Source organism: Cygnus atratus, chromosome 1, assembly GCF_013377495.2.
Source record: "Cygnus atratus isolate AKBS03 ecotype Queensland, Australia chromosome 1, CAtr_DNAZoo_HiC_assembly, whole genome shotgun sequence".
Classification (NCBI taxonomy): Eukaryota; Metazoa; Chordata; class Aves; order Anseriformes; family Anatidae; genus Cygnus; species Cygnus atratus.
In genome coordinates, this window is record NC_066362.1 from 69721522 (window position 1) to 69744314 (window position 22793).

The window sequence follows — 22793 nt, forward strand, 5'->3', positions numbered from 1 at the left end:
TTAATTTGGAATCATAGAATGATAATATATCCTGTAGGCTAAAAGATGCTATAGAACACAATTAACATAAAAATTCTTGCAGTTGCGCCTTATAAACACCCAAAGGTTTAGGTTACTAAAATCAGTGTGCTGAAGGTAATTCCACTCTTACCTAAGAATATTTTTTTTAATTGTTTCATTTTACAATGATAAATATGTGAACATCCATGAAAATATGTATCACAGAATCACAGAATCACAGAATGGCTGAGGTTGGAAGGGACCTCTGAAGATCACCCAGTCCAAACTCCCTGCTGAGCAGGATCACCTGGAGCATGTGGCACAGGATGGCATCCAGATGGGGTTTGAATATCTCCAGAGAAGGAGGCTCCACAACCTCTCTGGGCAACCTGTCCCAGTGCTCTGTCACCTCACAGTAAAGAAGTGCCCCTCATATTCAGCTGGAACTTCCTGTGCTTCAGTTTGTGCCCTCTGCCTCTTGTCCTGTTGCTGGGCACCACTGAAAAGAGACCGGCTGCATCCTCTTGACACTTTCCCTTTAGATATCTATATACATTGATGAGGTCTCCCCTCCGTCTTCTCTTTTCCAGGCTGAACAGGCCCAGTTCTCTCAGCCTGTCCTCATGTGACAGGTGCTCCAGTCCTCTAATCATCTTAGTAGCCCTAAAGTACTGATGTAGCTTAATTGCACAGCTAAATGGTGTGATTCTAACTATGACAAACTGTATGTACAACATGGGATTTAATATCTGGGTCCCCAGAGCCATGCCATTCAGCCAGTGCAAGTTTAGTGCATCAAGTCAGGGCTAGTCTTACACTGGGTTTTAGCTTTCTTTAGCTTTTCTTTCTTTAGCTTATCACTGGGTTTTAGCTTTCTTCATCAGTCTTGAGTGTGTAGTTCCATACTGTCTCTGGCTTGGAGATTTCCTGAGACATATTAGCTTGCAAAGCCACATTACTTTGCAAATTCCATCTAGTAAGAATACTTAAATATGCACTCCCAATGTGCTGAAAAGACTATTGCTCACTCATCTGTTTGCTAATGACAGTGATGACTGGATCTTGCAATATTTGTGTGTCTCATAGACCAGTTAGGAAGATCTGATCTTTCTTCCCATAAGAATGCCCTTTCTGTCTCTCCAAATTTACCATGACATTTAAATCTTTGCTCTGCTAATTTAACTGTAACTGGTGTAAAAAGGTGCAGGTAGTGAGGTTAACCTTTAACTTATGTTCATGCAGTTTTTTGAACTGTCTTGTTTTTTTATGTGATCATGGAAGACTGCCAGTGAGAATGGAGTCAAAAGGTTCATACCCCTTTTTGTTGCTAAGAAGTAAGTGAAAATGATGTATGTGTCTAGTTTAGTAAAACTTTCTCACACTTCAGCTCTTTCTTTGTTATAGAACATAGCACTTCAAAATAAAATGCCAATTGCTATAATAAAACACTACTTGATCAGCAGAAAATTCTTGCTTTGCATACCAAAACATACTTGCTATTTTATATTGCACAATGGCTAATTTTATACTGCTTTCTAAGGCTAAAGAGTATCCTAATTAAAATGAATAATAACGGAAGCTAGTTTTAATGTAATAGATATTAAATCAAGTTAACTCTTTTGCTTTCTTTCATGTCCTTTATTTTGAGTCAGTAATCAATGAAGCCTTGGGAATTATTTTTTTTCTTTATGCAAATATTAGACTCACCTTAATACCAAACACTAAAATAATAATAATGTAGCTATTGCTTCTATCATCTGGTGGTGTTAGTTTGTGGATGGCCTACCACTGGGAGTGTCTTTCTATCAGACATCCAAACTCACATTCTCTCTCAGCTTCCTCTTTCCTTTGGCTATTACTGTGTTTGTTAAATCTTTTCAGAATCTTGATGATGGAGAGATTGCTTGCATATGAATCAGTTTCATCTTTTTAACCCTCACTTTCACTGTTTTCTAAATAAATCTTAACTTAGAAAGCTTTTAGAATTTCCTTTCTTATGGTTTGTTTTTTAAGAATCAGCTCCTTCCATCATAATCATTAACATCTTTCCATCCATGTTTGCCCAATGATGCACAGACTATCTGATTGCCTTTCAACCTAACAGGGTATATTTTGGGCTATCACTGACCCTTTAAGTAATAGAATCATTTAGGTTGGAACATATTCATAACTAAAACCTGGTAGTGGAATATACTATAGTAACAACAGGAAATAACTAGGATTTTGCTTTTGCTGAAGTTGTGATTGGAATAAATAAAACAAAACAAAACAAACAAAAAAAAACAATGACAAGCTATACTAAGTTTGGACAAAACAATTGGAATTATTTCTAATAAAACACTTGCTTTACCTAATAGGATTGTTCTGCTAAATGCTAAGCTGATAATTCCACACATCTTTTCATTTACCTGGTGTATCCGAACTTTCACTAGTCCTTTGAAAATGGCTATTTATTGTTTCATATTTGTTGCTTTTTGTTTGTTTGTTTTTATCCCTCTTCAATCAGTGCAAAAGCTGCAAAAATCAACTTGCACCAAATAGATTTAAGCAAAATCCACACTGGTAATTCACTGCATTATTGATAAACATTCTCCTACAGCCTTTAGCATTCGATAGCTATTACCATAGTCAAGAAGTCCTAGATGAGAGCTCACTTTTACTTGGTCCATCTCCATCTCTCCAAACAGTATTTCAGAACACATAAGACTGCAGACAGTTTAGCATCAGTCAAGTTTTCAGAACTTTCGACAAGCAGGCTGCATCCACTAAGAAATTAAGCACAGTGTGATATATTGATTTTCAGACTCTCTGATGAGAAAGCATTTTTATCCCTCAAACATTGTAATGATACACTGCTTTACATCAATACCGTACACTGTATCACAAAAAGATAGGTAATAACACAGAATAACATGATGGATTAAAAAGACTATGTCTAAAATGTTTTTGCCAGTTTTATTTACCAAAATATTATAAACAGTACCAAAAATGTTTACAGTATAAATGTACATAGTTGGAAGTGCAGTATTTTGATTTATGGGTGGGGTTAATTATGTTATGCATTTTAAGAATATTTTAGAAAATAAGCAAGCTTGTATCAAAATCTGAAGATTGTAAAGAATTTTTCATAAAACTATTTTACCTCCAAAACATGAAGTTAAAAACTTCTGAGAAATTATGTCAATTCCTGGGTGTTGTGGTTTAGCCCGGCTGGCAGCCAAACACCACACAGCCATTCGCTCACCCTCCCCCCTCCCTCTCCGGGATGGGGGAGAGAAACGGGAAAGTGAAGCCTGTGAGTTGAGATAAAGACAGTTTATTAAGACAGGAAAAAAAAAAAAAAAATAATAATAATAATAGTATTAATAGTAATAATGTGTACGAAATAAGTGATGCACAATGCAATTGCTCACCACCCGTTGACCGATGCCCAGCCTATCCCCGAGCAGCCGGCCCCCCCACCCCGGCTAGCCACCCCTATATATTGTTCAGCATGACGTCAGATGGTATGGAATACCCCTTTGGCCAGTTTGGGTCAGCTGTCCTGGGTCTGTCCCCTCCCAGCTCCTGCTGCATCCCTAGCCTGCTCGCTAGCAGGACAGAGCGAGAAGCTGAAAAGTCCTTGGCTTGGTGTAAGCACTGCTCTACAACAATTAAAACATCAGCATGTTATCAGCGCTCTTCTCATTCTAATCCAAAACATAGCACCCTGCCAGCTACTAGGAGGAAAATTAACTCTGTCCTACCTGAAACCAGGACACTGGGGAAAAAAAAAATCCTCTAAATGTATCAGTTTCTGTTCTACTACGGTTTGTATCAACTCCTTAACTCAAATTCACATATATTTCAGCAAGGTAAAGGGGGAAAAAAAAAAAAGAGTACATTTTACAGGTGACTAAAAACACAGACTTGGGGAAAGATTTTAACTTTATTTCCAATGCCAGTTGGGTATATGATTGGATATTCACATTCCATGGACACAGAGAAACCTGAACCTTTTTCTCTGGACTGCTCTAAGTGATTATGTAGCAATCTACAAGCTGAGGTCCCATGCATGGTGGGGATAAAAGGCATCCTCCTGTAAGGATGTCCCCTGGCCAGGCAAGTGCTACCCCATGCTCCCCAGGAGATTGGAACAGATGTGTCACACAATCTGCAGGTCATGAGGCCACCAGGTGAATCTGGAGCTGGAGCAGAGAGAGCAGAGCAGAGGTCTGGGCAGACTTGACCTGGTATGGGCAGCAGCTGCCTGGCATGAAATCTTTCCTGAGGTTAGGTCTCTTTTTGGGATAAATCCTCTGAGGCTGCGTAGCTGTTTGTAGTACAGCACTGGGGTAAGCTTAATTTTCCTCTGCTTTCCTGTTTCTTTTCTCTGCTGGCTTCTCCCTCTAATGCAGTGACTCATCCAGCCTGCCAAACAATTTCTTTGCTCTCTGGTTGACCAGGTCCTTCTGCTTGCAAGGCTTTGCTCCGTGCACATGTGGTTACCCTCCCTTGCTGCAAAAGATGTTTGATTTTTTTCCCCCTCTAACTTGAAAAAATGGGGCTTTTTACCTTCAAGGCAGTCACAGATATGTGACTGCATCTGAGACAAATGTGTTTTTTCAGATGCTACCATTACCGTCCAGCAAGCTTGGCTTTGTGGTTTTCTTTTTCTTTTTCTTTCTTTCTTTTTCTTCCTCTCTTTCCTCTCTTTCCTCTCTTTCTCTCTTTCTTTCTCTTTCTTTCTTTCTTTCTTTCTTTCTATATATGAGAGTCTCACTGTCCTTTGAGATCTGAATAGTGTTCTGGTACGTCCAGATCTGAACCATGCTCAGTCCTTGAGCATCGGCTATGTGAAATTTTGCCACTGTAGTGCTCCATGTTGTGTTTCTTTGCTGGGGTCAGTATGAAATCAAAAGCTGCAGGCAATCACACAACTGGAAACCCGCTTTCTGCCTTCTTGAGCTAACATGCTTGATAGAGGCAGGCTAATATCCTTTATTTCGATTTTATTTTGCTGTTGCCGTATTTCTTGAGCATGAGAGGATGTGAACATGAGATATCTACTGCCCACAGAGTGGAGTGGAAGCGGAGGATGAATGACCGTGGTGAAACAGCTTTGGCTGGAGGCATGGAATGAAGAGGAGGTTATGCTGCCAAAGGCAGAGAATAGAGCAGCTCTGAGCTGGGGATCTCCAGCAACTGTGAAGTACCAGGTTTGTGCTTCCTGACATGGGGAAGTATGGAAAGGACATCTTTCTCTTTGCCTCAAATATACCTGTAAGCCAGAGAATGGCACAAAGAAACCATATTTTTAACAAGGCGAAATGCCCAACTCACTATTTTTCAAGATGTATTTTCTGTTTAACCGATGTGCTTACTTGAATGTGGCAGCCGGGGTATGTCTATCTGCACGTCCCTTCATGCTTGTGTGGTGGCTTTACTTGGGTGGGCGGCCGAGCTCCACCACAACCGCTCTCTCACTCCCCCTCCTCAAAGAGGAATGGGGAGAAAATATGATGAAAAGGGCTCAAGGGTTGAGGTAAGGACAGGGAGATCGCGCGGTAATTATCGTGGTGGGCAAAACAGACTCAGCATAGGGAGACAGTAAGATTTATTGCTTATTACTAACAAGCTAGAGAAGTGAGAAACAAAGGAAAGAAACCAAAAGCACCTTCCCCCTCATCCACCCTCTTCCAACTCCTCCCCCCGAGCAGCGCAGGGGAATGGGGGAACAGGGGTTATGGTCAGTCTATAGCGCTTCTTCGCTGCCGCTCCTTCTCGATCACTCTCATCCCCTGTGCTGTGGGGTCCCTCCCACGGGATGCAGTCCTTCCCGAACTGATCCGGCATGGACTTCCCACAGGCAGCAGCTCTTCAAGAACTGCTCCAGATATGGGTCTGTACCACGGGGTCCATCCCTCAGGAGCAAACTTCTCCAACCTGGATCCCCCACGGGCAGCAGCTCCTGCCAGGTCACCTGCTCCTGCGTGGTCTCCTCTCCACTGGCTACAGGTCCGGTCCGGAATCTGCTCTGGCGGGGGTCCTCCACAGGCCACAGCCTCTGTCGGTGCAGGTCCACCTGCTCCACCGTGGTCTCCTCCATGTGCTGCAGTGTGGAACCCTGCTTCACTGTGGTACTCCATGGGCTGCATGCGGAAAGCCTGCTTCACCATGGTCCTCACCATAGGCCGCAGGGAACTTCTGCTCTGGCACCTGGAGCACCTCTCCCCCTCCTTCTTCACTGATGTTGGTGCCTGCAAGGCTGTTCCTCACTCCTCTCACTCTCCCAGCTGCTGTATGGCACAGCATTTTTTTTCCCTGTCTTAAATATGCTCTCACAGAAGTGCAAACAACATCGCTTATTGGCTTGGCTCTGGTCAGCAGCGGGGCCCTTACCTAACATGGGGTAACTTCTAGATTCTTCTCACAGAAGCCACCCCTATGGCCCCTTGCTACCAAAACCTTGCCAGGTAAACCCACTACAGCTCGTGGTTTAAGATAGGACTGGTAGTGCTTCCTTGACATGCCTCTTCCTCAAGAAAAACAAGCTACCTCCACCCCCTCAGCTACTCCCAACCATGTCCACTAACACCACTGCTGCTGCTCATCTCCATCCCCTCTAGCAGCTGATCATAGCCTTGGACAGCCCCATGGTGTAGGGGGCAAAGCTGCATGTTACATCTTCTGGCGTCAGTATGGTCCATATCTCATGTCTGTGACTCTTGCCACTCTCACAATTCTCTGCTGCAACCCCACTTTATTTCCCAAGAAAGATGATCACTTTCGGGGTAAAAACAGAGTCCCAACTTACTATACTGTTACTTTGCTCCCATGTTTTGTCCCCCTTTCCCCTCCCCTTCGTTAGTTAAAAACTGGGACAACTTCCCTCCCTTTTGTATGTATTTATTTATAGAGGAGTAGCCATATTCCAACCCTGCTTGGCTTCCCCTGTTTTTGATAGGCAAATGCCACCCGTCTGCCTGCCTTTTGAGAGACTTTCATCTGCTGGGAGAGGACAGCTGCTCAGAGACACATCAGAAGTCCACAAAGCAGTGTTGAGCTTTAAACTAACACTGCCCGAGGCTGGCAGAACCCCACGCTGGTGAGTGCAGGCAGCGTTACTCTGGGACGCAGCCTAATGCCTTTAGGGTGAAGGCTTGCAGGAGGTCAAAGGAGGAGGTGGGCTGGGATGGTGCATGTGTAACTCTGCTGGCTGGTGGAGGGCAGCAGCTGCAGTGGTGGCGGGGCAGCAGCCGGTATTCATTGCTGGGGGTGGCTGCTTGCACACACAGATGGCTCTGCGGGGAGCTGTCATTCATGGCACATGGAAGGGAGCAAAAGTTAGTGCTTGGCCCACAGTGTTGGTCATCAGTAACAGCTGAGCACAAATTTCCGCTTGAAGGATGTGAGGGTGAAAGGGGGAGAGGGAGAAAAGCAGTGGTGTGTGGAAATGAGAGGGTTTGGCACTGCCTAGTACTATAATTTATGATCTAAATGTGTGGGGTACTATGTGTGCTTTTCAACTTTGTAGATGACATCGGGCTGGCAGCAAGAGCAGAAACATCAGAGGATATGATTAGAATTTGAAATGACCTTGATGAATTGGGAAGAATGCCCTGAAGACCTTGGAGATGATTCAATACAGAGATGTTCTGGCTCAGTGCTGAGGTGGAAATAAGGAGCTGTACAGCTCCAGGAGGGGAGCTGAGGTAAGGAGGCCTTGCAGTGGCTCATGGAGGAGAAAGAGTATATGAAAAAGCTGGAAAATGAGTGCGGTGGAAGGAGAGGAGGAAAAAAAAAAGTGAAAAAGTGATTACAGTGTTTGGTGACTCAGGATAACCTGTACTGGATTGAAGTTTGCTGCTGTGGTTAGATCTTGTCCTTTATTTAGCATTATTTCACCCCATGAACCTTAGGAAGGTAAGTGGGGTTGATAAGGTTGTATCGCAGAACTCAGTTTTACTGCGACTTGTTAATTCTCACATTATAAAAATCTGACTGGATTTGTAAAAATCAAGCATTTTTATTCTTCTTTCCCTCACAGCAAAGGAGAAACTTTAAGCCTACAATAACTTTTTCCATGGTAATATAATTAAAAATTTAAATTGAAAGCTCAACAAATGCAAAAACAGTGAGAGATTACAACATGTTTTCCAAGATAGCATGCAGGGAATGAGTGGCACTCACTGCCCAGAAGCAACTATTTGGCCAACTTGTCTGACTGGATATTAATAGATATAATTTTCTTTAGAGCTGCTGCCTAGCTAGTTAGTTATGCATATGAATGTCTGCTAGGTTCCAAAATCAGTTTATGAAGTTTGTCTAAGGACCGTCCCACCAGTGGATGCATTCATAACTGTGTAAAGTTGTTCTTGCAATGTGCTGTGTAACTTTGAGTGCTTTTGTACCAGGGGACTGAGGTATCTGGGGAATACAGCATGTGCTACTTGATTACCTTGAGGTTCCTCGCTGCTGGTTGCTGAGGCAGGAAGCTGCTTTTCTAAGACACTAAGAAATCTAAGAGGATAAAGGGATCAGCTCCAGGAGCAGAGCAAGGGGTTTGGAGGCTGTCTCTTCTTCTTGTCACTCTCAACAGTGGCACTACAAGATGTGAAGGAATCTGGTCACAAAGCAGGAATCTGTTCTCTAGCTCCCCTTACATCACTCAGTCAGCGTGGATGGAAGAACATGTCCAAGTGCCCCAGTAGTTCTGGGAGGAGTTGTTCAGTTGTGTTTGAGAGATGATGATGCACAAAAATATGAATTGTTCTGTCCTGCAGATAGATGACTTTGTTTTGATCTGGAAGCATTACACGTAGGTTAGTACTCTGACAGGTCAAGGCTAGGAGTTACCGCCAGTTGGGCTAAGGGCTCTTTCAGTGCTAGGTGGCATAGTCATTCAGTGGGGTGGCTTTCTCTCCCATTGGGACTGTGCTTGCTTGATTAACCTGTTCCTGGTAGCAAAACTGTGCTTGCCTGGCTCCTGGACTGAGGGTGGCTCATTGAAGCATGGGCAATGTGACTGTCAGGCAGATAAACTGTATGTATAGAGGTGCTATATGGGTGGCAGCCCAAATTAGTCACTACTTAGCTTTACAAAACCCAGCACTTTAAAGGTTTCATTTCTGTCACCCTGTTTACAAATGACACAGCTAATAAAAGGTTTGCTGAACAGCTAGGGCTATAAATTGGCATGTGAAGTCAATCTGTGTTACTTTAGTTTAATAATAAATGGAACTGTAAGTCATAAGTAATATGGCTGTGTATATCTGCTTACTTTCACTAGAGCAAGATGAAAAATTTGTTTATTTCTCTCTTTTACTTTTTGACTTATCTTGTTTGGCCCTGCTTCAGCACAATTGTTCTCCTGACCTGCAGAGTATCAGATCCCTGACTTACTGCCACTTCAGCCTCACTTGCCTTTTCAATTTAGTTTACCTTATTAGCCTGTTCACTGCTGAATTTGTTTTTGCTGACTTAATGTTTTTCTTGGCAAATCTTGTCTGGCAGCCTTTTATTTGTTAGCAAAGTTTACCCAGATGTGTTAATTGCTAGCAAAGTTTCCAGAGACCTCCAACTGAAACTTCTCTTTTCTCAGACCAATTGTCACATCAACCCCTGCTGTAAGGGGAGGCGTGAGGGGAACAACCAAATGTCCTAAATGATCAGTAATCACAGATTGTGGTGGCACAAGATTAACTCACAGAAATATTTCCCATAAACTTAGTGTTCCATAAACGTAGTCATTGTTGAATAAGTTACTTCCATTTATACTTCCAAGTAGCCAAACTTTTCTTTATTACTCTACAATTACAAACTCTATTTTTAACTATTTTTAGTTATAGTTTTTCTTTAGTTCTTAATGTCTTAATTTTTGAAGGCCTGAGACAATGAGAGCAAGACAGAGACATTTAAATCCACCTCTGCAAGATTTTTCCACACAGCAGCTTTCTCTTACTTGTCAAGATTTAACTGGCAGAGGCACTGGGGTATTTGCCCCTTCTTTCAGGAGCTTTCAGTGTCTGATACAGCAAATACTATCAGAAACAATGACAAATGACAGTACAAAGGACAAGCATTGTAACTAGCAAAACATTTGTCTTGCATGCCTTAAATTTCTTGTCTGTTCTCTGATGACATTTACTGGTTTAAAAATAGACAAAACCTCTTCCTACAAACCTTTTCTTGCTCCTTTTACTGACATTTCTACCAGCCTTTAGTTCTCTAACCAGTTTTTATACATTAAATCCAATTAAATATATTGCACTTTGGCACCAGCCGGTAATTCTCAAGGGGTTATGCTCTCCCAGAGTGGTTATGAGTCTAGCAGCTCATTTAGAGAGGAGGAGATCGCAGTGACAAGTCAATTAGAAACAGCAGCAGGTCACAAGCTGAGGTGGGAAATTCTGACAAAAGCCCTCCAAAAAGTGCTCTGCATCCCCTGTTTAGGGAAAATTGTGGAAGGGTGGATTTTATTTAGTGGTGTTTTTAAATGTTACTTTCTGACCTGACCCAGTGTGGAATTGTATGCAAACTAACCTCTGTGTACATTGACTCTCACTCGTGTCTGTGTGCCTGAAATCCCAGTCAGTGGACATTCAACTATAATTTTCTTTCTTCTGCTCCCTCCTCTACCTCATTGGGACCTGAATACATATAAAATCACAGAATATCCTGTGTTGGAAGGGACCCACAAGGATCATTGAGTCAAACTACCGAATCCATGCAGGACTACTTAAAAATCAAGCATTTAACAGTGTTGTCTAAGCTTCTTGAATTCTGGCAGGCTCAGTGCGGTGACCGCTACCCTGGGGAGCCTGTCCCAGTGCCAGACCACCCCCTGGGTGCAGAACCTTTCCCTAACACGCAGCCTGACCCTCCCCTGTCCCAGCTCCATGCCGTTCCCTCGGGTCCTGTCGCTGTCCCCAGACAGCAGAGCTCAGCGCCTGCCCCTCTGCTCCCCTCGTGAGGGAGCTGCAGACCGCCATGAGGCCTCCCCTCAGCCTGCTCTGCTCTGGGCTGAACAAACCAAAGGACTTCTGCTGCTCCTCATACATCTTCCCTCCTAGACCCTTCACCACCTTTGCAGCCCTCCTTTGGATACTCTCTAACAGTTTTATGTCCTTCTTATAATGTGGTGCCCCAAACTGCACACAGTACTCAAGGTGAGGTGGCAGCATTGCAGAGCAGAGCAGAACAATCACTTCCCTCAACCAGCTAGCAATGCTGTGCCTGAGGCACTCCAGAATACTCTTGGCCCTTTTGGCTGCCAGGGCACACTTTTGACTCATATTCAGCTTGCTATCAACCAAAACTCCCAGATCCCTTTCCACGAGGCTGGTCTCCAACCTCTCAACCCCAAGTCGGTGCATGTAGATAGGGTTGCCCCTTCCCAGGTGCAGAATCCGGCACTTGCTCTTGTTAAAATTCACATGGTTGGTGATTGCCCAGTCCTCTAATTTGTCAAGATCTCTCTGCAAGGCCTCTCCACCCTCAGGGGAGTCAACAGCTCCTCCTAATTTACTGTCATCAGCAAATTTACCTCACATGCACAGACAAGGCCAGTAGGTAGAGATGCAGAATAATGGCACGAAAGTTTTTTGTTTTTTTTTTTTTTTTTCCCCCCTGCTCTGTTTATGTTTAGGCAAGCTTGCTCTGTTTATGTTTAGGCAAGCTAGAGAAATCACTACTAGGTGGCTTTTCAAAGACATCTTCAAAGTTTTTACTTTGACGCTGTCTTAGAAAATCTTCATTCTGGGTTATTTTTATAGAAGATACATTTCTCTGGTGTTTATATTTGGCATCTGGGTCTGGGTGAAGCGCATGTGATTAGCAATGTATTTTGTGCTGTTACCCTGGATGGAGCAAGTCAGCTCTTGAAGGAAGCTACAAGAATTCACACCATCAAGTCAATCCTGGCAAGAGAACTAGATCAGCATGTGCCCTCCTCGTGGCTGTGAATGGACATGGGTTACTTCATTGTTTCCTTTGTTTTGGTATCCCATTAGGTAGTGTGAATGCTGGAGTCCAGAATCCTGCTTTATCAGTGTGCCATACAACTTTCCAGAGTCTAATAGTCCTGATTCAGGCAGTTGTTATGAAGTGGGACCTGTGGAGTCCATTCTTAATGAGTAGCAGTAACTTCTGATTGTCCTTAGTTGAGGGAGATGGGAATGATTGGCTGGGATCCCTTCATTTGAGATCTGGAAATATTTTGTCATATAAGCTAAACTGCATAGCTAAAGATTTGTTCTCCTACATAACGTCCTCTCCCCCTTTCTGTTCTACCTCTTTTAGAAAATAAATAGTAATACAATTTCTGTAGTTTATTTAATTGATTATTTGGCTTGATAATACTATGTCATCAGAATGTCAGAAGAAAAGCTTTAAATATTGAAATCTGCATTTTGACCTTTAAGTCTTTATTCTTTATGAATTTGAACTTTTTTGCTGATGACTTTAAGTCCCTGATGTATCTTAATGGAAAATTGATTTTTTTTTCTCCCTAAAGATCACATTTACATAAAAAAAAAAAAAGGAAAATGATATTTTAAGGGAAGATTTGCTAACAAAATGAAAATGATGTCTTGGATATATCTCCTGTGTTTCACAATTTGAAATCATTTTCATTAATGAAAGGCACAAGATAATGCTATGACTTTCTCACATTAAAATCTATGCTATATTACAAGGAAGTAGGAAATTGTTCCTAGACCATATCTCTTCTTGCTTTACAGAAGACCAGCATCATGAAGAGCACTCCTCTGTGCTTGATTTTCAAAATTACTAGGGCTGAAAGACTTATCTTCTATTTGTGTTCTAAAAGCAAAAAATAATAATAATAAAAAATCCTCTCCACCAATATAACACAAACCCAAACAACAACCAACCAACCAAATTAACCCTCAACATCTTTTTTTTCTTTTTTTTTTTTTTTCCATTGGACTAGTACACACAATATAAATATTTCAAAACCTAGAGCAAGACTAGGAATATACTGTTCTCTTGAAAGCATGTCATTACAAAGTCAATACCACTACAAATCAAAGCCACTAAAAGTGTCCTTAACTTAAGAAGTACAATGACAGACTGTTTCTGTCTAATTTGAATAGCACAGATCAGATTTTGTTTTTCATACTAAATTCTGGTGGACAAGATTGGAATAAGGTTATGGTGGCAATAGCAGCATCAGGAAGCTGATGCAAAGCCACTCTTTTTATCTGGAGTTCTGTGCAAAGAGGGTTGGCTCCCCTCTTCTTTCTCTCCTTGCCCCTGCTTTTGTTTTAATCTACATCAAATAGCTATGTACCATCAACTGGATATTCTAGGGGCTGAAAAACGTCAAGCTCAGCCCTCTTTCTTCTCTCACAATCCCTTAATAGCGAAGCTTGGAAAAGCCAGTTTTGTTATAATCTTGAACCACAGGGCCTCGCTAGACTGATCCTCTTCTCTTTCTTCCTCCTTTCTGATACAGAAGATTTTCTTGTAATAAAGGAATTATATCAAAATGTTTAGAGATGTGTGTAAACAGATTATGAAGAGAGAGTAAACTCAGGAGCTGCACGACCTTCCGAAGAATGTGAACAATGTGAAGCTGGGATAGCAGAAGTATTGTTGAGGTTGGGGAAAACAGAAAAACAACCAAACTGGTTGTCTTGGCAAAGACATGCTTTCCAGAAATGTAACAGCATGGATTTGGTCCTAGTGTCATGGTGAGTCAAGTACCCTTGACTGCAGCATTTGATTAGACCTGAAGAATTTGCAGAACCCACAGTTTATATACATATACGTATACATATACATGTACATGCACAGACAAATATGTGTGTATGGATTGATGTATATCCATGTGCAAGTACACACACACACATACACACAGATGTTTTTATATTTATTCAGACTGTGTTGTTGAGAAGACGCTGATATCTGTATTTGCCAGCACACTATGTGTTAGATGTTCCACAAGACAACTTCTACCATGGTGTTTAAAAGAAATAGACCAATTGATGATGATCAACAGACTGCTTGCATGATTGTCTGTTTATATGGTGGCAAGAAATTCTTCTCATTCAGAATTAGTCATAGAATTAGTCATATGTGCCAAATACCACCTCAGCTTTCTTTTTTTTTTTTTTTTTTTCCAGAGTCAGTCCAGTTCTTTCTTGGTTTGATTTTATCTAGGTATTCATAATTATTAAAGAAAAAATAAATAAATTAAAACAAAAACAAAAACACAACAAAACTAGTCTTATGGGGAAATCTGAAGGAAAATGTATTTGTGGTTTCATGAAATGAGACTAACATGACAACTTCCTATAAGAAATACAGTTGTTGGAAAGGAGCTAGTGAGATTATTTCTGATTCTTGAAAAAATATTGTTATCAATAATACTTGGAGAAACTATTTTATAGTGTGCTTTTTGGTAAACAGTGCTTTTGAAAACTAAACAATTTGTACTTTTTTAATTTTATGAGAATTAAAAGTTTTTTTCCTGACTAGTGTTGGAAAATGAAAAACAGTCCACTAGTCCATCCACCTCTACCACCTCCAAGTCTGGGACACCATAACCCTCTTGGAATTTAATAACAGAAATTGTTGAAAGGCATTTTAACTTCTAGCTTTCAAAATAATATCTGAAATAGATGCTAAAGTTTTGATCACTAAGTAAATGTGATTTTAAAAAGAAATGGTTTACATTTGAAGTGAAATTAAGGCAGCCCTGGCTACTTTTTCTGTTAAATTAGTTTTGCATTACATTCATTGGCATTGCGTAGCATGTCACTATTTATAGTATGCTTGCACCTTGCTACCCTCCTGTTATACTTACTTGTAATGGCAGTCAATATTAAAACACCACTGCTCTTCTTTTCCAGAAAAAAAAATAAAAACAACTAACAACTACAAGGAAATCAGCCCTCTTTCCCTGACTTCCAACACTTTGTGTGTATGTGTGTCTAAATGCATTCATATGTTCCTCCATGAATACATAAATGTCAAATATTTTGACCAGTCCTGCCTTAAGACACAGGTATAATAGATGTATTATTATACACATATGTACGTAAGAGTATATACACGTATATATCTATAAAAGGTTCTTAAAAATGAGATTATTGCAAGGAAGTGCAGTCACTGATTAACATGGGAGTGGTGAACCACAGAAAAATAACATTTTGTGCTCAGTGCTGAGGTTTACTGATCCCGCTGTGCTTCTGCTGAGCCCTGGGAGAAGGTCAGATAGTCTTCCTATCATGAATCTTCCTGAAGTGTTGGGGAACAAATCAAGATGCAGTGGGACAGCTAAAGGAGATGTGTGTGGAACTGGTGTTAGGTTGTGCTGTGCATATACATTTAAAAACACAATTGCTGCAGCAGCTAAGGGAATGGAAATGTATTGATTTCAGGCTCTTCCAAAGCAGATAGATGGAAACATTTACTAGACTAAAATTTTAAGCACAGATTTTTTTTTTGGTTTGTTTGTTTGTTTTTCTTTTATGAAGGTTTCATAGCAGAGAGCTCCGAGGGATATGGCATTCTCTTTATCTATAAACATACTGACAGAGTTCCTGACCTCAGACCTTGAGACAGGATATAGAATCATAGAATCATAAAGGTTGGAAAAGACCTCCAAGATCATCTGGTCCAACCATCCCCCTACTATCAATATCACCCACTAAACCATGTCCCTAAGCACCATGTGCAACCTTTCCTTAAACACCCCCATGGACGGCAACTCCACCATCTCCCTGGGCAACCCTTTTCAATGCCTGACTACTCCTTCTGAGAAGAAATGTCTCCTAATTTCCAACCTAAACCTCCCCTGGCTCAACTTGAGGCCATTGCCTCTAGTCCTATCACTGGTTATCTGCGAGAAGAGGCAGATCTCCAGTTCACCACAATTCCCTTTCAGGTAGGTTCTCCCCTGAGCCTCCTCTTCTCCAGACTAAACAACCCTAGTTCCTGCAGCCACAGGGAAATCCACACTGCTGGATCATGTTCAGGTGAGCACTGACCAACACCCCCAGATCCTTTTCCTCTGCACAGCTTTCCAGCCACTATCCCCCAAGCCTGTAGCGCTGCATGGGGTTGTTGTGGCCAAAGTGCAGGACCTGGCACTTAGCCATGTTTAACCTCATCCCATTGGCCTCTGCCTTTTGACCCGTTTTGTCCACATCCCTCTGCAGGGCCTTCCTACCCTCAGGCAGATCAACACATCACTCAACTTGGTGTCATCTGCAAACTTACTGAGGGTGCATTCAATTCCCTCATCCAAATCATCAGTAAAGATATTAAAGAGAATGGGCTCCAGCAACGACCCTTGGGGAAATGCCACTCGTGACCAGTGGCCAGCTGGATTTAACTCCATAAACTACCATTTTCTTTGGTAGCTGGAGAATTTTGACTATTGAAGTTGCCAACCATGAAGATTTTTTTCAGAAAAAAAAATATATATTTTTCCCAGAACAGGAAAGAGTAAGAACTTTTTTCAAACAGTTCTAAACATACAGCTAAATAGCTCTAAACAGCTCTAAATAAACAAAACAACTTTCTAGCTACTCCTGCTAGAAATCACCTTGTCAAGGTGATTTCCTTATCTATCTTACTGTGCCATTGCTTCTAAAATAGCCTTGAAGACATTTTGAAGTACACTCAAGTATTTGTCGTAGTGTATGAATGGTTTTGGCAATCCTAAGAACGGCTAGATTAAGAGTTTGCTCAACAGCCTGAAGTAGTATTGTGTACACTTCTTGGAAATGCCTATAAAGTAATATTGAAGTAAAAGCATACTGTATTTCTATAGACTTTAAAACCTTACAGACGATGTTAACACCGAACGTAAAATAAAGCCCTTACCTTGTAAAGCTAGGAATTTGGGGAATATTCTCAGATGGAAATAGTAAATTGTTCAGGATGTTGGTTGGTTTGTTACCAATTTGTCCTCGCTGAAGACCTGTCCCTATCACCTTCTGTAGGGCATGTAGCTGAGATGCTCCTGCCGTGGTTATGGCTGTCTGAATTAAAGTGTCACCATCATTACTTTTAAAAATTGGGATTTTCCCTTGCTTATTTCCTATCCTGGCCTGTGCAGGAGGTTCTCATGCTGGCAGCTTCTCGTAGGTGTAGGTGGGGATGTGATTCCACAGAGGATGGGACCCAGGCAGCAGCATGGTACAAATCTGGTGCAGGTCTGGCTCAGAAGCAGCCTGTGCTTAACTGTGATGGCCAGCAAGTAACCAGCTCCTTTAGCAACTAATATAAACTGATGCAAAATAACCATAGTTTTAAAATATTTTGCTTTATTAAATGTTTAAAATAACATAAACATCATAGTAACAATTTTATGGCTGAGGTTCTCACAATTTTTGAATTTAACATTTTATCTGATTTGAGAGCTCAAAAGATTACACCTTTACATTAGAAACTTTCTAAGTAAGATTTATAACAGTAAGTTGCCTCATAGTTAACAAGAGAATAGAAATATCAGATAGAACCATATAAACTTTGGATAGTGGGAGAATATTTTACTATAAAGTGGGGTCTGCCAAGATTATGTAAGATCAATAAACCTTTTATAAGCAGTTTCATGTTAATCTGAACATAACTGAATTCACGGTTGACTTTTTAGCAGTTGAGAAGAGCCAGATAGCACTTAATTATTCCCCAAATACACTTCTTTTTAAGTTGACTCAAGTAGGTCTGTATCACCTTCACACCAATAGTTAGCACCATATAATGGGATATTCACCATTTTAACTTACGGGGAATGTACAGTATATTACTTACTCTGAACTAGAATAAAGGGTCCAATTGTAACAAAAATTCACCCTTGCTTTCTGCAGTAGAACGTCAATGCTGGAAGAGCAACAGCATGCTTTCAACCATGAAGCTGTAGCTTATTTACAAACAAAAGATTGCCCCCCCCCCCCCCTTTTCCCAGTTGCTTATTCATGATAATGATTTGATTATTTAATAGTACTACAGGTTTGGTTTCCTTTACATTGGAAACTAGGATAGGTTTTATCGCTTCATCTTAAACTGAATTAGAACAGTGCATACCAAACAAGCACAGCCTGGCATTTCAATATGAGCTCCACTATTTTACGCTCTCTGTATGTTGAATGAAAAGACTGGTGCAGGAAGATGTAAATATACCCACAGACAACTATGTTTTCTTGGAAAATGTAAAATAAGAAATCTCTTGAGGAGGTGTGTAATGTGCCAACAACCAGTAGAATACTGGTATGTCTGTTACTCAAGAATTCTTTCTACGAAGAAAGAATTGTGTTTTCTTAACAAAGTTACTGAGGTGTCAGGAGGGGAGGGGCTGAGTAATTTTATTTTTTATAACAGACATGCTGGAGATAAACAGGCTTGGTTGTCAGTAAAATAGCTGTTTAAACTCTGATTAATTTTAGGGATTTTTTTTTTGTTCTTGTTACAACAATTTAATAAAAAAAAGCAACACTTCTTAATTGCAAGCTTATGCTCATTGCTCTTTGACAATGAAATGCTATTCAGTGTTTCATTGCTTTCACACAGCATTTCATAGCTATAGTCTACAGACTAGTGTGTGTGTGCATGGTATTAAGAAAACATTAATACACTGGATTCAGCAGTGGTCTTTGTTATTTTTGTAGCAGCACTGCAGGCTTCCAACACTGTGAGCACGTAATTACAATGCAAGTTCATAGGGTACAAAAACTATAGACGATAATCTCATTATACTGTCTTGTGGCAGATATTTTCTTTTATGGTTCTTCAGAATGACTGTCAATACTGTTCTTTATGCTGCACGTTGGTTGTTGGGGGCGAAGGGCAGGGGAGCCTTTTAATTCATAGAAGAAACCAAACTGATGACAAAATGCTGATGGAGCTCTTCCCCTGCCCCTTGGGAGGCAACCGTGGGTTTGGCAACTCATGCTTCTCTGATCTCTTGAGTCTCCCTTTCCTCATTGATCTTTCTGTTCTTAGCAGAGGCTGCTCCTTCTAGTTCTCACCATAGCACTGACCAAGTTACTTCTTTAGAGGAGAAAAACAAACAAAAGACAGCCTGGGTCCTGCTTCATTCATACAGGTAGTAATATCTCTAGCCTTCAACCATGAATAGTATCCACTCCTGAATTGTTCTTGTTAATTTGTCAGTACCTCTGATCTAACAATAAATTTATTTTACTTTTCTATTGCAAAAAGGTTGTGAGTATACATGGGAGAGAGAGATGGAAAAAAAAAAGTCTGCTACTTGGCATTTTCTTTTAGATATCTTCCCCAAGATTTGGATTTCTTCAGAGCACATACAAATACATTGAGAAACAGAAATTAGAAATGTCAAAGGTAAGTTACAGCTTGAGGTGAGAACGATTTCTTATGTCAGGTCCAACTTTCCATTATTACTGTCAGAACTGGCAGCCAAATGCCATCACCATGTGTCAAGTCTCTGCATTGTCTTTTTTCCTATGGTTTTTGTGTCTGTTTTGCTTCAGACAGTCACCTGAAAATATGTCAAGCCACAAGAAAAAAGACTCAGTCTTCACCGCATGTTATGTCTGTGTTGAAACAAGCTAAGAGCTTAATCTCCCCAATAGGCAAGGCTCTGGAGCCAGCTGCTGGCAATGGTGCGTGGGCTACAAAAGATCTCCAGAACAGTATACACCATCTGCAATATCTGTGTTTCTGCAACATTCCAAGCAGCGCCTGCTGTTTTTCAGGGATGAGTAGTAGCTTTGCTGTGGCTGTTACCTTCAGCAGAAATGCTGAACTGCTTTAGAACGTGATACCCCCACTGTCTGAGTGAAGCCTGAAGTGTCTTTCTGCACACATAGAAAACAGGTCCGGATATGCTCACAATAAGCAAAGATACATTATTTCAGACTTGCTGGGACAATACAGCCTGTGCAAATAACTGTGAATGCCTGCAAGCATATTTGAGGGATGCATGGAGTGACTAGCATTGGTGAAGGGAAGGCAGAAAAATTCACTCATAGCCCAACAATAGTAGGTCCGGTCTACATCAGTCAGGTGTTGTGGGTAGGTGTAGCAGGTCTGCAGTATTTGACTTTTCTGTGACACTGAGGGGTTTTGTCTTATCATGTAGACAGCTTAAGACATATGATCCCCTTAGCTGTTGTTTCTCTTTGTACATAAGTCAGGCACTTAAAAGACTTCTTGGATATGAGCTAGAATTCTTACCTTATTTTTTTTTAAATGAAGCTTTTTCAAAATAGTCTGCAGCTTTGTTTTGTTTTTAAGCCTGTCACATAAGAAGTCTGGAAGCTGGCTGATGACCTGCTTATTTACTTGAGGGAATGCAGTCTTTCTAGAGGCATCCCTATGGCGACCTGCCTTGTGCTGCTAAGGTAGCCACAGTCTCTGCATAGCCCAGTTAGTCAAGGATAATGCAGCTGACCTTCACCATATACACTGCTACAGTCAGTGTACATGAAATATCTGAGCACCAGCACTGAAACCTGTACCTCCTAGTTTCCCAGGCAGTGACACCTTGCATTACTGCAATGCACAGCATGCACTGCCCACTTTCTGGCATTGGAAAGCACGTAACTAACAACCAGTACAGTTTAATTTTGAAAATATGTTTTCAAGTCAAGGGCTTACAAAAATTGCTTCTTTATAAAATGGGTGCTTGACTTAATTGAACACAGATCAGAAGTAATGTGTGACATAGGGGCCTTTGCTAGGGAATGCAGGAATCCTGCCATTTTGGACACCGTGCTTCTGGTCAAGGTCTGCTACAGGCATCAGTTAGTAATTGCTTAAAACTAGACCTCTGGGGCATACAAGGGAAGATTAATTCCTTGAACCTTTAGAAAGACTTCTGAATCAGCTTGGATGCACAAGTAAATATATACACTGTCATCACAATTTGCTCTTGCCTTCACTGCCAAAACCAAGTATAACTTTTAAAGAATGCCAGCTTTGTAGATACTATTCTCAGTATTCTCAGTTCTCAAGAGTCAGTCTTTTTTTTTTTTTTTTTTTTTTTGTGATGTAGCATTAGTTGTTCAGACAGCTAGTATGACGCAAGACTAGACAAACTGGATGCTGCAATTGTTTCAAAAACTAGCTGTTTTAAAATCTCATAATCTTAAAGTGCTTATTCAGTGTAATCTGAATAAAATATATTCCAGTATTACATTTTACTTTGAAAATCTGACAGCATGAAAAATTTTGTTGCACTAAGTGTCAATGCACCAGCTACTCTGAAGAAAGCTATTTCTCTTTCTCCCTCCTCCTCCAGAGGAATCCATATTTTACTAGGTAAAACAAATATCTCCAATAGCCTTGAGCGTTAGGAAGATCCCTGGATTCCTTTCTAAAATGTAAAGTAGGACAAAACGTTAACTTCATATCGCATAACTGTTTTTATTCAAAAGTCAATAAAACCTCTCTTAACTTCAAAAAAACAAAACAAAACAAAAAAAAACACAGGTTTTTAGACTCTAATTCCTCATGACGAGTGGTAGCAGAATTGGCCTGATAGGATTCCCTCAATACATACCTGTATACTTTTTTTTGCCAGTGCAAGTGCTCAACTGCAAAGTGATTTTGCTGTAATGAAATCTTGAAGGACAGTATCAGGCTGTTTTTGAACTACAAGCAGACAAATGGAAGGGGGAAAAGGACTTTCTCAAAAATAGTAACAAGTTTATGATTTTTTTCTTCAATCTTTTAGGAAGTCTTCTCTTCATCCTTTGAATAAATAGAGCATTTTACAAGACAAAGAAATGTTCCAAGCAAAAGTGATAAATGCAAGAACAGGGCTGTTTGGTAGAAGATGAACTGCAATCTTAACCAAAGAGAGAAAAAAATGCCTTTCCATAAGAAAACAGTTTGTGAGTGAGAACAGTTAACACAGGTATATGAATTCTATGTGTGTCTTCAGTTATGGCTTGAACGTATCAGTCCTCAGTAGCAATATAAGTCAAGATCTGAAAGCTGTTCATTGTGTTCACTGGCCTAGTGTGACTGATTCCCCCCCACGCCATGTTTTGAAAAATTGAAAATGTAAAATCATGATTTTCAATAAAATACAATTTCACTGAATGAGAATGAAGAAATAAATAGCCTCTTTATGAAGATCTCTCACAGGTTAATTTCCTTTAGCCTCTTTATGAAGACCTCTCACAGGTTAATTTCCTTGACTGGTTCTTCTCTGATGGCATCCCTTTCTTCCAAGGTTCTATGCTTTAAATTTGCTTCCTTTAAGAAGGAAGATTGAATTAAGATAGCCAAGATAGTACATGGGAAGACTGTGACTTTGGTTAATTCTTACTCTTGCACATTGGACTCTGGATGAAAGGTTCCAGCTTGATCTGTTCCTAAAGCTTTATGGCTTTAAAAATTGGTCAGCTCCTATGGAAGAAAGACCACCAGGTATTAAAGCATTAGTTAAAATTAAAAAGGTGAACACATAACTGTGCACAATAAATGCAGGCTGCAATTAGAGGGAGTGGATTTTTCTGCTACTTTCAGACCCCAATGCCCATAGTTGCTGATTAGAAGGGATGGAGGTCCTTCTGGAAGAGGCTGGTTGCTGATGGATGGCTTCAGTGCCTGAGGGTGCTGGATGCCCTGAAGTAGGAAAGGAACTTGTAGCAGAGGCTCACCACAAAGTACCAGATGTTTCGAGCCATCTGTGACCTTGCAATGAAAATGCGCCAGATGATCACAAGGAGGGTGGTGTTGAATGCATATCGGATATTCCTCAGTCTGAGAAAAGAAAGAGACATATTATGAAGGAAGACAAAAGCAACAAAAACCTTACCAGCTTACTTCATTTGCTACAGATAATC

The 22793-nt window shown here is 40.7% G+C and overlaps 1 protein-coding gene across 5 annotated transcripts in view; it reads right to left on the reverse strand.

Annotated features, from left to right (window-relative positions):
* Window positions 1-17262: 17262 nt before the first annotated feature.
* Window positions 17263-22793, reverse strand: part of FAR2 (fatty acyl-CoA reductase 2) — a 164238-nt gene continuing 158707 nt past the window's right edge. For all 5 annotated transcript variants that reach the window (XM_035550927.2, XM_035550928.2, XM_035550933.2 and 2 more), the window contains one exon: window positions 17263-22710. In XM_035550927.2, coding sequence (XP_035406820.1) covers window positions 22548-22710 — 163 coding nt within the window. In that variant the 3' untranslated portion in view covers window positions 17263-22547. The remainder of the gene's footprint in view (window positions 22711-22793) is intronic.